The sequence below is a fragment of the Dryas octopetala genome, chromosome 6 (assembly GCF_963921425.1).
Source record: "Dryas octopetala chromosome 6, drDryOcto1.1, whole genome shotgun sequence".
NCBI lineage: Eukaryota > Viridiplantae > Streptophyta > Magnoliopsida > Rosales > Rosaceae > Dryas > Dryas octopetala.
The window spans coordinates 7,630,783-7,646,997 of NC_141371.1; the positions used below are offsets into that span (position 1 = coordinate 7,630,783).

A 16,215-nucleotide genomic window follows, 5' to 3' on the forward strand; every position below is an offset into this window, starting at 1 on the left:
TATTTTCTGATGTGAATAGTGAAATTTATATATGGTCTCATTTATAACTTATATATCAAGTTACATAAATATCTAAAAAAATAATCTTAGCCATTTATCATGAGTTTGAGTGTCAAACCTTTCAACATATAAGTCAAAATCTCTAAATTAAAACATAAAGCAAAATATAAAGATATTTTTTGATATTCTGCCAAAGTTGATTTGACGATCGATTGTCCTTTTAATGTATAATTTTTTAGAGAAATTGGCTTGAGCCACATTTTTTAAAAATTTTATTTTAAAGCTTAAATCAACTTAGACATTAATTAACTTCAACATGTGAAGTGGGTCACTGTGCGGAGTCCACAGACTGTTTCTACTCCGGACCTTCCTGTGATAAACCAAAATATGCATACGTATGCTCTTACGTCGCCAGATTCCAGCAAAGCATCATTGAGTTGTAGCATGAAGCTTTGCTCTATATGTACCAGTAACACCCAGCCTGCAGGCACAAGAGAAGCTTTCTTCATAGGTGATAATTGTTGATCCATTCAATTCTTTTCCATGGCTACTCAAACTCAAGAGCCTGAGCTTCACTGTGTCGTGTTTCCTTTCATGGCCAGTGGGCACATGATCCCAATGATAGACATTGCTAGAGTGTTGGCACAAAGAGGCCTCAGCATCACCATAGTCACCACCCCACATAATGCAGACCGTTTTAAATCAGTTATTACTCGCGCCATAGAATCCGGGCTCGAAATCCGGCTAATCCAACTGAAATTTCCATGTGAAGAAGGAGGATTACCTAATGGGTGTGAGAACATTGACATGATACCTTCACAAGACTTGGCTGCCACTTTCTTTACTGCAACCCGCCATCTGCAACAGCCTGTAGAGAAACTGTTTGAAGAGCTGACCCCCAAGCCAAGCTGCATAATCTCTGACTCGTGTTTGCCATGGACAATCAACATCGCTCGCATGTTTCAAATTCCAAGGATATCTTTCTGTGGAACAGGTTGCTTTCCTCTATTGTGCATGCAAAAATGGCACACATCCAACATTCTTGACAAGAGAACCTCCGAATTGGACTACTTTGTTGTCCCTGACTTGCCTGATCAAATTGAGATGACCAAAGCTCAGATGCAAGCTATGCCCACACCCACAATGAAAGATTTTACTGACGAATTGAACGCAGCTGAGATGGCCACATATGGGATGATTATGAATACTTTTGAAGAGTTGGAGCCAGCATATGCTAAAGAATTCAAGAAAGCAAACAACGAAAAACTCTGGTGTGTTGGACCGGCTTCGCTGTGCAACAAAGATGACTTGGACAAGGCTCAAAGGGGTAACAAGGCCTCAATTGATGAAAATGACCTCTTCAAGTGGCTTGATTCTTGGGAAAAAGGTTCTGTAGTTTATGCTTGCCTTGGAAGCATATGTAATGTCATATCTGAACAGCAGATAGAGCTTGCATTGGGCTTAGAGGCATCCAATAAACCATTCATCTGGGTTGTAAGGGCCAGTGGTCAAGCAGAGGAGTTGGAAAAGTGGATTGTGGAAAATGGATTCGAGGAAAGGACCAAAGCAAGGGGGCTTTTGATTCGGGGTTGGGCTCCGCAAACACTAATATTATCACACCCTGCAATTGGAGGGTTCTTAACACATTGTGGATGGAATTCCACATTGGAAGCGATATGTGCTGGGGTGCCTATGATCACATGGCCACTGTTTGCAGACCAATTCCTGAATGAGAAACTAGTTTCACAGATTCTGAAAATTGCAGTGAGAGTTGGGGTGGAATATCCAGTAAATTGGGGAGAGGAAGAGAAGGTTGGGGTAATGGTGAAAAGAGAAAATGTGAAGGAGGCCATAGACAAATTGATTGATATTGAAGAAGAAAGCCAAGGGAGAAGAGAAAGAGCCAAAGAGTTCGCTGAGATGGCAAAGAGAGCCGTAGGAGAAGGGGGATCTTCTCACCACAACATTACACTACTGATCCAGGATATCATGCAACAAAGAAGTTGCAGAGAGACTAAGTAAGAGGAGAGAGACTGAGACAGAGACTTTGTGCCACAGATTTTCTTTTTTCTTTTTTATGTGTGATAATGCAACTATACAAATTGTGTCTACCCCTTAGTTGGAATGGTTTTTGTTAAGCAGACATTTATGGGAATGGCTGTAACTGTAATACTTAGTAAGGGCTGGTACTCAAGCAGAGGAACTCCAAAAGTGGCTTACAGAAAATGGATTTGAGGAAAGGACCAAAGCAAGGGGGATTTGATTCGGGGTTGGGCTCCACAAACATTAATTTTATCACATCCTGCAATTGGGGGGTTCTTAACACATTGTGGTTGGAATTCCTCATTGGAAGGGATATGTGCTGGGGTGCCTATGATCAGATGGCCACTGGCTGGAGCCCAATTTCTGAATGCGAAACTGGTTTCACAGATTCTAAAAATTGCAGTGAGGGTTGGGGTGGAATATCCATTAAGGTTGGGAGAGAAGATTGGGGTATTGGTGAAAAGGGAAAATGTGAAGGAGGCCATTGACAAATTGATAGATATTGGAGAAGAAAGCCAAGGGAGAAGAGAAAGAGCCAAAGAGTTTGCTGAGATGGCAAAGAGAGCAGTAGGAGAAGGGGGATCTTCTCACCACAACATTGCACTACTAATTCAAGATATCATGCAACAAGGAAGTTGCAGAGAAACAAACTGAGAGATCGACATAGACTTTTTTTTCTCTGTTTTCTATGTGGGATAATGTAACTATACAAATTGTGTCTACCCCTTATCGTTGGAATGATTGTTTGTTTAAGCGGACATTCATGGGAATGGCTGTAACTGTAATACTTAGTTTTTCAGTCAACCCGGCCATTTTCAGATTAGCGACTGATTCTGTGAGGCTAAATCCATTTCTGCATGTTAGTTTGTTGCAGAATTCCTGCAACTATGTTTATAGAACCTGGCAATTAATGCTTTGGCGATGTCACAAAGAGTTGGCGCACTAACACTACATACCCAACTAATGCTTTGGCAATTAGTTGGTGTTTATATACATCAATCAGTGAGAAAATCAACTCACAGCTCTGATGAAGTTCTGCCTGTGCAAGTGTTTATATACATCAATCAGTGAGATAATGAACTCATAGCTCTGATGAAGCTCTGCCTCTGTGTTTGTGTAGCTGTATATGCAACAACAATAATCATTCAAAAATCAACTTATTTTCTATTACCATCACCACTATTCCAAGATATTATGTAACAAGGAAGTTGCAAAGAGGCAAACAAGGATAGAGAGAGAGTGAGAGAGTATTAAAATAAAGGTATTTTATAAAGAGAGTGAGAGTGAGCCAATAAATAGGTAAATGAAAGATAAAATAAAATTCAAAAATACTAAATCTATTCCAAAATATAAACGCTTATTTATATATTTATCTTACATCATAGGATGACAAGTTGCTATACATATGAGATGTGAAACAGTTTGTCCATATTACATGATGCACACATTACTCTTTTTTATTCCTCGAACTCTTGCCTAGCAACTTCATGCTACAAGACAGTGGTGCTTTGCTGGTGACGTAAGGGCATACATATGCAGTGTTTTATGAACTATCTTTTACATATGCCCTTACATATGACGTAAGGGCATACGTATCTGTGGACCATCTTTTACTGGATAAATCTTGTATAGGGCATGTCCCAGTGGGGCATCTCTCACATGAGGTGGGACCCACAACGCACTGGGGCATGCCCCATTGAAGACTCTCTCTCTCTCTCTCTCTGTAGCATAAAGCTTTGCTATATGTACCAATAACACCAAAGCACAAGAGAAGCTTTCTATGAAGTGTAGCATAAAGCTTTGCTATATGTACCAATAACACCAAAGCACAAGAGAAGCTTCCTTCATAGAATCAAAGGTGATAATTGTTCATCCATTCAATACTTTTCCATGGCTACTCAAACTCAAGAGCCTCAGCTTCACTTTGTCTTGTTTCCTTTTATGGCCCAAGGCCACATGATCCCAATGATAGACATTGCTAGAGTGTTGGCACAAAGAGGCATTATTATCACCATAGTCACCACCCCACATAATGCATCGCGTTTTAAATCAGTTATTACTCGTGCCATAGAATCCGGGCTCGAAATCCGGCTAATCCAACTGAAATTTCCATGTGAAGAAGCAGGATTGCCTGATGGGTGTGAGAATCTTGACATGCTGCCTTCACAAGACTTAACCATGAATTTCTTCACTGCAACCACCATGCTCCAACAGCCGGTAGAGAAACTGTTTGAAGAGCTAACCCCCAAGCCAAACTGCATAATCTCTGACATGTGTTTGCCATGGACAATCAATATCGTTCGCATGTTTCACATTCCAAGGATATCTTTCAATGTATTTGGTTGCTTTTGTCTATTGTGCTTGCACAATTTGCGCATATCCAAGGTTCATGAGAATGTAGCTTCAGAATTGGACTACTTTGTTGTCCCTGATTTGCCCGATCGCATTGAGGTGACCAAAGCTCAGCTCCCAGAATTTCTGTTAGCTCACAACAAATTTTCTGACGAAATACTAGCCAGTGAGACGGCGTCATATGGGATAATTATAAATACTTTTGAAGAATTGGAGCCAGCATATGCTAAAGAATACAAGAAAGCAAGAAACGATAAAGTCTGGTGTGTTGGACCGGTTTCACTATGCAACAAAGATGACTTGGATAAGGCTCAAAGGGGTAACAAGGCCTCAATTGATGAGCATCACTGCTTGAAGTGGCTTGATTCTTGGGAACCAGGTTCTGTAGTTTATACTTGCCTTGGAAGCATGTATACTGTCATATCTGAACAACTGATAGAGCTTGGATTGGGATTAGAGGCATCCAATAAACCATTCATCTGGGTTGTAAGGGGCGGTAGTCGTCACGCAGAGGAGTTGGAAAAGTGGATTACAGAGAATAGATTTGAGGAAAGGACCAAAGCAAGGGGGCTTCTGATTCGGGGTTGGGCTCCGCAAACACTAATACTATCACACCCTGCAATTGGGGGGTTCTTAACACATTGTGGATGGAATTCCATATTGGAAGGGATATGTGCTGGGCTGCCTATGATCACTTGGCCGCTGTTCGGAGACCAATTTCTGATTGAGAAAGTAGTTACACAGATTCTGAAAACTGCAGTGATGGTTGGGGTGGAATATCCAGTAAAATGGGGAGAGGAGGAGAAGATTGGGGTGTTGGTAAAAAGGGAAAATGTGAAGGAGGCCATAGACAAATTGATGGATACTGGAGAAGAAAGCCAAGGGAGAAGAGAAAGAGCCAAAGAGTTTGCTGAGATGGCAAAGAGAGCAGTAGGAGAAGGGGGATCTTCTCATCACAACATTTCACTACTCATCCAAGATATTATGCAACAAGGAAGTTGCAGAGAAACAAACTGAGAGAGAGAGAGAGAGGGGGAGAAACATATCTTAAACTTGTACTAATATTTATGTTTTGTTCAGAAACTTGTTGTAGGTTTAAAGCACTTGTGACCATGGTCATGTGTATCCTTGGGTTTGTGATGGTGTTGTACGATAATTCTACAATGAAGCTTCCTGTGCAGGCCATGATCAAGGTCCTGGGCAGCAGGCAGCTTCTGCTTCCTCTGTAAATTGAAAGACAATGAAGATGGAAGAATTTCTGTTTGTTTAATGGAGTTCTTAAACTATTTAGTTATCATATATGTTGGGGATCTCTCAGTCCCCCCCAAATTCCACCCAACAAAAAACAAATACATAAGACATTGTTTCTAATACAGGGTGAGTGCAAGTCCAACGGACCTATCCAGGTGTGGTTTCTTATCTCAAGAAACCGCAGTACAATTAAGGAAACATTCCTCTTAATATACCCAATAATAAACAATCATTTATCAATCTGAGAAAATTGTGTTTACTTTTCTCAGTGTTAAAAGGTTTATCCATTCATTTTTCTTTACTTCATGGGAGGGTATAAGTTGTTATGCATCTCATACGTGAAACAATTTGTCATTATACTGTACGTAAGACAACATTACTCTTTGATTTTGATTGCGGGGAATCCAATGGCAAGAGTCGAACTCTTGCTAGTGATTTTAGAATAAAATACTCTGCCTTTGCCCAAAAAAAAAAAAAAGAATAAAATACTCTGCCATATTTAGAAGCTATAAGCGCGGATGTAAGACAGCATTTTCCCTACAAACGTCAATATAAAGCAACTACAGCAATGTTAGTGAAGCAATCAGAACCTTTCTACAACATTCCAATATTACTTGCCAATATTGCATGTCTTCTACCACAAGATAAAATAGAGATTGAGTAAAGAACAAAACAAGAAAAATCAATCACACAAGACACATTCTTTAACATGGTTCACCTTAATTGGCTACGTCCACAAGTTGAGGGGTTTCACTATATTGAAGTAGAAAAGTAAAAGATTACAAGAGTTCTCTCACTCTCCATCTCAAGCCTTTCCTTTTTCACACCAAGAAAAACTCTCTCCTATTTCTCTGTTTTTCTGAAACTGCACTTTTTACTCTCTATTGCGTTCCAAAAGGGACTAGAGAAACATATTACTACAAGCTTCTTGATGGAGCTACAGCAAACTAACTTCCAAGGAAGCTTGTCCTACTAATGACGTAGCACAAGGAAGGCCACAAAACGTCATTAAGAAAGAACCCTCCACATTACGTGTAGGCCCAACAATATAAGAGACTCAAGTGACTGCAGAATTCTCCATGAAAAAAGAAAGAGACTCGAACAGAATGAGAGGTATGTGAAGTGGGTATACACAGTCTACAGATCGACTGTTTTTACTCTGAAGTCTGAACCACAAAATCTTCTCTTCCGTGGACAAACAAATATATGCATATGTATGCTCTTACGTCACTAGCAAGGCATCATTGTCTTGTAGCATGAAGTTTTGCTATATGTAACACCCAAGCACAAGAGAAGCCTGAAGCTTGGTAGCAAATAATTGTTTCATTCATTCCCTTTTTCATGGCTTCTCAAGAGAGCCAGCTTCACTTTGTCTTGTTTCCTTTTATGGCCCAAGGCCACATGACCCCAATGGTGGACATTGCTAGACTGTTGGCACAAAGAGGCATCATTATCACAATAGTCACCACCCCACATAATGCAGCCCGTTTTGAATCCGTTCTCACTCGCGCCATAGAATCCGGGCTCCAAATCCGGCTAATCCAACTGAAATTTCCTCGTGAAGAAGCAGGATTGCCTGATGGGTGTGAGAATCTTGACATGATACCTTCACCACACTTGGCTTTTAATTTCTTTACTGCAACCTCCCAGCTGCAACAGCCGGTGGAGAAACTGTTTGAAGAGCTGACCCCCAAGCCAAGCTGCATAATCTCTGACATGTGTTTGCCGTGGACAATCAACATTGCTCACATGTTTCACATTCCAAGGATATCTTTCTGTGGAACAAGTTGCTTTTGTCTATTGTGCATGCACAATTTGCAAGTATCCAACATTCTTGACAATATGACCTCCGAATCGGAGTACTTTGTTGTCCCTGACTTGCCTGATCGAATTGAGGTGACCAAAGCTCAGATGCCATTAATGCTCATAAGAACCCTGACAGATTTTGCTCGCGAAATGCAAGCAGCTGAGACGGCATCATATGGGATACTTAAGAATACTTTCGAAGAATTGGAGCCAGCATATGCTAAAGAATACAAGAAGACAAGAAACGGTAAAGTCTGGTGTGTTGGTCCAGCTTCACTATGTAACAAAGATGACTTGGACAAGGTACAAAGGGGTAACAAGACCTCAATTGATGAACATCACCTCTTGAAGTGGCTTGATTCTTGGGAACCAGGTTCTGTTGTTTATGCATGCCTTGGAAGTATATGTAATCTCATACCTAAACAACTGATAGAGCTTGGATTGGGATTAGAGGCATCCAATAAACCTTTCATCTGGGTTGTAAGGGCCAGTAGTCAAGGAGAGGAGTTGGGAAAGTGGATTACAGAGAATGGATTTGAGGAAAGGACCAAAGAAAGGAGCCTTTTGATTCGGGGTTGGGCTCCGCAAACACTAATATTATCACACCCTGCAATTGGAGGGTTCTTAACACATTGTGGATGGAATTCCGCATTGGAATCGATATGTGCTGGGGTGCCTATGATCACATGGCCACTGTTTGCAGACCAATTCCTGAATGAGAAACTAGTTTCACAGATTCTGAAAATTGCAGTGAGAGTTGGGGTGGAATATCCAGTAAATTGGGGAGAGGAAGAGAAGGTTGGGTTGTTGGTGAAAAGGGACAATGTGAAGGGGGCCATAGACAAATTGATGGATACTGGAGAAGAAAGCCAAGGGAGAAGAGAAAGAGCCAAGGAGTTTGCTGAGATGGCAAAGAGAGCAGTAAGAGAAGGGGGATCTTCTCACCAGAACATTACACTACTGATCCAAGATATCATGCAACAAAGAAGTTGCAGAGAGACTAAGTAAGAGGAGAGAGACTGAGACAGAGACTTTGTCCCTCGGATATATTTTTTTTCCTTTTTATGTGTGATAATGCAACTATACAAATTGTGTCTACCCCTTAGTTGGAATGATTTTTGTTTAAGCAGACATTCATGGGAATGGCTGTAACTGTAATACTTAATTAGTATGTTAGTCAACCCATTTTCATATTTGTAACTGATTCTGTGAGGTGAGGCTAAATCCATTTCTGCATGTTAGTTTGTTGCAGAGTTCCTACAAGGCTACAACTATGTTTATAGAACCTAGCAATTAATGCTTTGACGATGTCACAAAGAGTTGGCGCACTAACACTACATACCCAACATTTGTTTTGTATTTGTGTGAACAAGCACCTGCATGAGAATGTGTGAGTGCAAGTGTTTATATACATATCAATCAGTGAGATAATGAACTCACAGCTCAGATGAGGCTCTGCCTCTGTGTTTGTGTAGCTGTAGATGTAACAACAATAATCATTCAAAAATCTGATGAGGCTTATTTATATATTTATTTTTAATTCTTAGAATGACAGTTGCTATACATATATATGATATGTGAAACAGTTTGTCCATATTACATGAAGCACACATTACTCTTTGTTTTTATTCCGAGAGTCGAAAACTTGCTATGGATGTGAGCGTAAAATGCTCTATCATCCAAGATATAAGCGCTCATGTAAGACATTATTATTCCTCTTTAAACATAAATATAAGGATACTACAAAAGTCTTAGTGAAGCAATATTTAAGACCATTTCTACAATATTCCATTGCTTCAATTTGTATATTTAAATTATTGCACGTAACTACATAAAGGGAGCACATAACTGCAGATATGAAAGAGAGATTCCCAAAGAATGGATGAGAGGCATGTGAATTGAGTAAAAGAGTGTCCACAGAACTCTGTTCTATTCTGGACCATACACTCCTATCTTCCCTGGATAAAACAATGCATATGTATGCACTTACGTCACGAGCAAAACACCATTGTCTTGTAGCATAAAGCTGCGTCATAGCTGACAAAAATCTGGAATGAGAGTAATTTAGCTCACAAGAGTAATTGAGTAGGGATCTGGACGACAAAAATCTAATCGTCCTTTTTGGATATATACACCAATAATGCCAGTATGCTCTTACGTCACCATTGTCGGTAGTGTGAAGTTTTGCTTTATATGAATCAAGAACCAGAAGCCTTTCACCTTCATAGGTGACAATTGTTCATCCAGTAATTTACTACTTTTCCATGGCTTCTGAAGAGAGCCAGCAGCTTCACTTTGTCTTGTTTCCTTATATGGCCCAAGGCCACATGATCCCAATGATAGACATTGCTAGACTTGATCCTCAATTTCATTGCTTCAACTGCCTTGCTACAACAGCCAGCACAAAAGTTGTTTCAACAGCTAACCCCTAAGCCCAATTGCATAATCTCTGACGTGTGTTTACCATGGACAATCAACATCGCGCAAATGTTTCACATTCCAAGGATATCTTTCAGTGGAACAGGTTGCGTTTGTTCTGTGTGCATGCACAATTTGCGCACGTCCAACGTTCTTGAGAATATAACCTCTGATTTGGATTACTTTGTTGTCCCTGACTTGCCTGATCAAATTGAGATCACCAAAGCTCAGCTGCCAGGGTTTATGACAACAAACTTCAACAAATTTGTTGACAAAATGAAAGCAGCTGAGAGGGCGTCATATGGGATAATTGTGAATACTTTTGAAGAGTTGGAGCCAGCATATGCTAAAGAATACAAGAAAGCAAACAACGAAAAAGTCTGGTGTGTTGGACCGGCTTCACTGTGCAACAAAGATGACTTGGACAAGGCTCAAAGGGGTAACAAGGCCTCAATCGATGAAAATGACCTCTTCAAGTGGCTTGATTCTTGGGACAAGGAAGTTGCAAAGAGACAAATTAAGAAGAGAGAGAGAGAGAGATTTCCATGAAAATTGCTGGTTCTCTCATTAATGCAGTTGTTTATTTCACTATCATAGGATCCATTATTGCTCTCATCACTGTCCTGAATGACATCTTAGCAAAATTTAAATGGCTTCTAGGCCTGAAAAGTTTTATATAATGAACTGCTACGCAATTGCTTGACTTACAATCAACCGATTTGCAGCTTTGTAACTGATGCTTTGAGGCTAAATCCATTTTTTTATGTTAGTTAGCAGAGTGCCTACAACTATGTCTATTCAAAACCATCCGTTTGTTTCACAATAATAATTGAAAAATAGTTGTTTCTTTAGCCCTTTAATTGGTTTATATAATGATTCAAATTTTATTATAGACTTCACCTTTCACATTGTCTCTGTCAAATCCCAGTTTCCATGGCATCTACAAGCCCACCACCTTTCAATTTGTCTTGGTTCCTCTAGTGGTCCAAAAGATATGCATGGTTAAAAGTAAAACTGCACATTAGTTGACAGAAGGAACTCTAAGGATGAGGCTCAAAATTCTAGAGATGCATAGTGATTGCAGCCTCAGTCGATGTGCCCTCGGTATGCCCAATTTAGAAAATATGAGGTGTTGCATGCAGGGCTACAACAACCAACCCATCACATTGATAGGCAGCTTTTGGCTAGCTACCTAATTCTACCTTCTCTTCTCTATGTAAGTTTTGTGTTTGTTTTAGCTGCTTGTAGAGAGACCTTCTCTATGTTAGTTTGATATTATTGACTCATTCCTTAACCTTTTGGGACTGAATGGTTGTCTAACATAGTATTAAAATTCTGGTTGCAGCCTGTAGGTTTTAAGTTCGAATCCTTCAATCTTCATTCTAGCTCCAATGTTTTTTATTTGTTTTGCAGGGTGAGGCTGCCTCTGAATATTTTTGGCTGCCTCTCCACGTGCACTGGATTATAGATAAGCATCTACTTATATACATATTCTGTAATTTGTTTAAGAGGAAATTACAAATTTGGTTTACTTATTTTATACTTAGTTTAATTTTGGTTTATTATCTTTTTTAAGTTCTGTTTTGGTCCACTAATTGGTCCACTAATTGTTCCACTTATTTAATAAAGGTCCAGATTTGTTTTCTCAAATTTGTCCCGCCTTTTACCCTATCAAATCTCAACCAAATTCAGCAAATATATACTTGTTTTAAAGCTATGCATCTCTTCTTTACAACCATATAAAGATCATTTAAATCGGAATCCTAAAACTCAAGATAATTGGCCCTAAAGTAGGGTACCCGAAACTACCAATTTTTCCTATAAAATTTTAAAATTTTTTAACTTCACCAAACTTCAATTATCTTTGATTCTAATACTTCAAATTGGTTCATATGACTAAGAAATGATTAAATATAACTTATACTTCAATTATAATTGAAGAAAAACAACCAAAAAAATTTAAAATAATAACTTAAAAAAAAATCATAGACCAAAATTGAACTAGGTATAAAATAAATGAACCAAAATTGAACTTAAAAAATCGTGCACCAAAATTAAACTAGGCATAAAATAAATAGATCGAATTTGTAATTTTCTCTTTGTTTCATGACAGCATCTTTTAGGTTTTGGCAACTATAAGCAGCACTCCTAATGCATCCAAAAACCAATCTTAAAAAACTCAAAAGAGACAATATATTGGGTCACATGCCTAGGAAAATACAAGTTACATGAAGAAAATGAATATGTATGCTCTCACCTCACTAGATTCCAACCCTCTGATTACAAAGAAAACGCTCAGAAAAATTTCTTCTTCATCCAGATTTGAACCCCTCTGGTTCAACTCCAATTGCAATGGCTTCCCAATCCCATCAGCTCCACTTTGTTTTGATACCATTCATGAGTCCAGGCCACCTTATACCGATGGCAGACATGGCCAGGCTATTGGCACAGCAGGGTGTGGCGGTTACAATAGTGACCACACCCCTCAATGCCATCGGAATCAAACCCATCATTGATCGTGCCATTGATTCGGGTTTGCCTATTCAACTTGTCCAGTTCACCTTGCCACTTCATGAGTTCGGCTTGCCGGAGGGATGTGAAAGCATGGACTCAGTTCCGTTGCGAAAATTATTATGGAATTTCTTTGCTGCACTTGACAAGCTGCAGCAACCAGTAGAGCAATTGCTTGAAACTCTGCGACCCAGCCCCAGCTGCATAATAGCAGATAAACTTCTTACATGGACGGCTGATATTGCTCGAAAGTTTGGGATCCCAAGGCTTTTGTTTGATGGAACTAGTTGCTTTACTCTCTTGTGTTCTCATAACATACAAGCATCCAAGGTCTTGGAGAGTGTGACAGGATCAGAGTCCTTTGTGGTGCCTGATTTGCCTGATGAGATTGAGCTTACTACATCCCAACTACCCGGGGACTTGAATCCAGGTTCTGAAGATTTCAGAGCTCTTCACAACATGGTAAAGGAAGCTGAAGAAGGGGCATATGGGGTTGTTGTCAATAGCTTTGAGGAGTTGGAATCAGAATATGTGAAAGAATATAGGAAGGTTAGTGGAGTTAAGGTTTGGAGCATTGGTCCAGTGTCTCTATCCAACAAGACGGAATTGGACAAGGCACAGAGAGGCAGCATGGCCTCAATTGATGAAAACCAGTGCCTCAAGTGGCTTGATTCATGGCCTCAGAGCTCAGTAGTTTATGTATGTCTCGGAAGCCTTAGCCGCCTCACAACCCTTCAATTGGTAGAGCTTGGTTTAGGCTTGGAAGCATCGAACCGGCCTTTCGTTTGGGTGTTTACCACAAACCAAACAGAGGAATGGGAAAAATGGTTGTTGGTATTTGAGGAGAGGACAAAGGGGAGAGCACTGTTGATCCAAGGCTGGTCTCCACAAATACTAATTCTCTCACACCCTGCAGTTGGAGGGTTCTTAACACACTGTGGTTGGAATTCGACATTGGAAGGGATTTGTGCTGGGGTTCCAATGATAACATGGCCTATGTTTGCTGAGCAGTTCTACAATGAGAAGATGATAGTGCAAGTGTTGAGGATTGGTGAGAGAGTGGGGGCTGAGGTTTATATTCCATTGGGGGAACAAGAGAAATCTGTGGGGTTGGTGAAGAGGAGTGAATTTAAGGAGGCCATAGACAAAGTGATGGTCAAGGAAGGAAATAAAGAAGGAGAAGAAAGAAGAGAAAGAGCAAGAAAGCTTGCAATCACGGCCAAGAAGGCTACAGAAGAGGGAGGGTCTTCTTACCTTAACATTACACTACTAATTGAAGATATAAGATCATACAAAAACAAGTAGCAATGTTAAATGCCAAGACATGAATCATTTTAATTTGGGGTCAATAAATTTGAACTTGTTGTAAATATATTGTTATAATTAAGTGGCTATTCCTGTAATTAGTGGTAGGGGTATACTAGTAAATATTTAAAACCTAGTAAACCCTACCTCTATATAAGGATATTTATAACATGAATGAAATAGACTGATCATATTCTCTCTGCCTCCTCTCTTCCACAAACCCTAGATTTTCACATACTTTTACAACACGTTATCAGCACGAAAAGCTCTTTAGATTGTGGATCGCCAAACAAAAGAGGATCATCATTCAATCCGTTCTTCAATCAATCAAGCACGAGAAGCTCTTTGGATTGTGGATTGTGGATCGATAAACGAAAGAGGATCATCCTTCAATTTGTTCTTCAACCAAGTAGGTTTTATAAAACAATTTTATGTTTATGTTTTAAAACCTTTGATTGATTGAAAAATCCTCCATGAAGCATAAACCCTAAATTTATGAGATTGATTTATTTGGGTTTATATATTTTTATACATGCTTCCTTGAACTGAATGATTAAAATAAAAGGAGGAATAATTTTTGGGTGATCGGAAAACAACCCCGCGCCTTGCAGCCACCTCGCGCTTCGCTGCCCGCAGCAGCAGCGCCTTGCTGCCAGCAGCCTTGCTGCCCTGTGCTGCCAGCAGCAGCCCCACTGCAGCCTTGCACCTCGCTGCCAGCACTTAGCAGCCCCTCGCCCCGCTGCAGCCTTGCACCTCGCAGCCCCCCGCTGCACGCAGGCCGCTGCCAGCAGCAGCGCCGACACGCTGCCAGCAGCAGTGCAGGCCGCTGCCAGCAGCAGCGCGACAAACTAAGAGCAGCCCCTCGCTGCCATGCTGCCAGCAGCAGCGTCTCCTCGCTGCCAGCAGCAGCAGCCCCCTCACGCAGGCAGCCACCTAGCTACCACGCAGGCAGCCACCTTGCTGCCACGCAAGCAGCCCCCCCTCACGCAGGCAGCCACCTAGCTGCCACGCAGGCAGCCACCTTGCTGCCACGCAGGCAGCCACCTAGATGCCACGCAGGCAGCCACGTCACCCCCACGAATATTTTAATAATTTAAATATTCAAACAATTTTGTTCAAACAATTTTGAGATATTTTTGTGTTCTTCTTGGGTATATGAATATTTTACTTGTTTAATTTTCGCACTAGAGTATATGTGTAGAAATTGCAGGTAATTAATGAACCAGTAGTTCATACATAAATATTGAACTTGTAGTTTCAATAATGCCGTATAAGGAACCTGAAGTTTCCTTCATAAATTCACCATACATGATAAAACCAGTAGATTTTACATGTCTATACCATGTTATAGAACTTGAAGTTCTTATTTATTGTTTATGGATATTATTGCCCGAAGCACTAATTATGATTATTTGTTCCTTTCAACCAAAGAATGTCAAATCTCAACAAGCTTGATTTCGTCGCTTTGGAAGTTTCCGGAAGAAACTATCTAAAGTGGACTCAAGATGTTAAGCTTCATTTGACTGCCAAGAAGATGAGGTCGACAATCAATGCAGACAATGTTGTTGCAGAGTCCCTTAAGGCAAGTGCCATGATCTTCATTAGGAAGCATATGGAAGAAGCACTCCAAGTTGAGTACCTCGCTGAAAAGGATCCACGAGCTCTTTGGGTTGCTCTGGAAGAGCGGTTTAACCATCAGAAGACCATTTTCTTGCCTGAAGTAAGACATGACTGGCAGAACATCCGTTTCCAGGATTTCAAATCTGTGAATGAGTATAATTCGGAAATCTGCCGGATCCGGTCACTCCTCAAATTTTGTGGGGAGGAGCTCACCGAAGCTGACCTATTGGAGAAGACTTTCTCCACCTTCCCTGCCTCCTGTTTGGTCCTGCAGCAACAATACAGGGAAAGGAATTTTACCAAGTTCTCGGCATTGATCACTACTCTGTTGCTCGCTGAAAAGAACAACAACTTATTAATGAGAAATGATCAAGCCCGACCTGTCGGTACTAAAGCAGCACCATTGCCTGAAGCAAATGCTGTTGCTCATCGCAATTCAAACCGCGATAGAGGATACCGAGGTCATGGAAAGGGCACGAAGTCCGACCGCCCGAGAAATGGAAGGAAAGGTTCTCAGAGGAATGGCCCGTATGATCGAGGCCAACGCGGCCAAGGCCCACGCGGTCATGGCCCACGAAACCCGAATTCTAGTGGCCAAGGCCCACGTGGTAGGAACCGCGGTCCCTCGGCCCCAAGAACTCGAGATGAGAGGAACACTGGTCCGGCCCGTCGCCACCAGAATCAGAACCAAAATCAGAATCAGAATCAGAATAATCTATGTTACCGATGTGGAGGAACTGATCACTGGTCTCGCACCTGCCGTGCATCAGCGCAAGCTGTAAATGAGTATCACGCCAGTCGCGGAACTCGAGAGACCAATCTCGTTGAGGGATCATTTCCTATGGATACCACCTTAGAGGTCACTGATTTCCAGGCTACTACTGGACACTTCGAGGATTAGAAACTCGA

At 40.8% G+C, this 16,215-nt stretch overlaps 3 protein-coding genes and 2 pseudogenes across 3 annotated transcripts; all 5 read left to right on the top strand.

Moving 5' to 3' along the window:
* The first annotated feature begins 488 nt into the window (after positions 1 to 488).
* On the top strand, positions 489 to 2,712 carry LOC147281895 (UDP-glycosyltransferase 73C3-like). The gene is made up of 2 exons (XM_086246724.1): positions 489 to 1,812; positions 2,488 to 2,712. The coding sequence occupies exons 1-2, from the start codon at positions 544 to 546 to the stop codon at positions 2,695 to 2,697; spliced, it is 1,479 nt and encodes a 492-aa protein (XP_086102850.1). The 5' UTR covers positions 489 to 543; the 3' UTR covers positions 2,698 to 2,712.
* A 1,144-nt stretch (positions 2,713 to 3,856) lies between these two features.
* Positions 3,857 to 5,665, top strand: LOC147281896 (UDP-glycosyltransferase 73C3 pseudogene; annotated as a pseudogene).
* A 1,120-nt stretch (positions 5,666 to 6,785) lies between these two features.
* Positions 6,786 to 9,001, top strand: LOC147281897 (UDP-glycosyltransferase 73C5 pseudogene; annotated as a pseudogene).
* A 542-nt stretch (positions 9,002 to 9,543) lies between these two features.
* Positions 9,544 to 13,763, top strand: LOC147281898 (UDP-glycosyltransferase 73C4-like). Its single transcript, XM_086247284.1, has 2 exons — positions 9,544 to 9,797; positions 12,301 to 13,763. Exons 1-2 carry the CDS (start codon positions 9,717 to 9,719, stop codon positions 13,684 to 13,686), a joined length of 1,467 nt encoding a protein of 488 aa, XP_086103410.1. The 5' UTR covers positions 9,544 to 9,716; the 3' UTR covers positions 13,687 to 13,763.
* A 1,208-nt stretch (positions 13,764 to 14,971) lies between these two features.
* On the top strand, positions 14,972 to 16,207 carry LOC147281899 (uncharacterized). The gene has a single exon (XM_086249219.1). The coding sequence runs from the start codon at positions 15,119 to 15,121 to the stop codon at positions 16,205 to 16,207; it is 1,089 nt and encodes a 362-aa protein (XP_086105345.1). The 5' UTR covers positions 14,972 to 15,118.
* The last annotated feature ends 8 nt before the right edge of the window (positions 16,208 to 16,215 follow it).

Excerpts from the sequence above, each read along its gene's own strand:
- LOC147281899 (XM_086249219.1), top strand. The coding sequence starts at position 15,119 with ATGTCAAATCTCAACAAGCTTGATTTCGTCGCTTTGGAAGTTTCCGGA.
- LOC147281895 (XM_086246724.1), top strand. The coding sequence starts at position 544 with ATGGCTACTCAAACTCAAGAGCCTGAGCTTCACTGTGTCGTGTTTCCT. Across the intron at positions 1,813-2,487 it reads ATTGGGGAGAGGAAGAGAAG|ATTGGGGTATTGGTGAAAAG; the intron begins GTTGGGGTAATG and ends TTGGGAGAGAAG.
- LOC147281898 (XM_086247284.1), top strand. The coding sequence starts at position 9,717 with ATGGCTTCTGAAGAGAGCCAGCAGCTTCACTTTGTCTTGTTTCCTTAT. Across the intron at positions 9,798-12,300 it reads ACATGATCCCAATGATAGAC|ATGGCCAGGCTATTGGCACA; the intron begins ATTGCTAGACTT and ends CCGATGGCAGAC.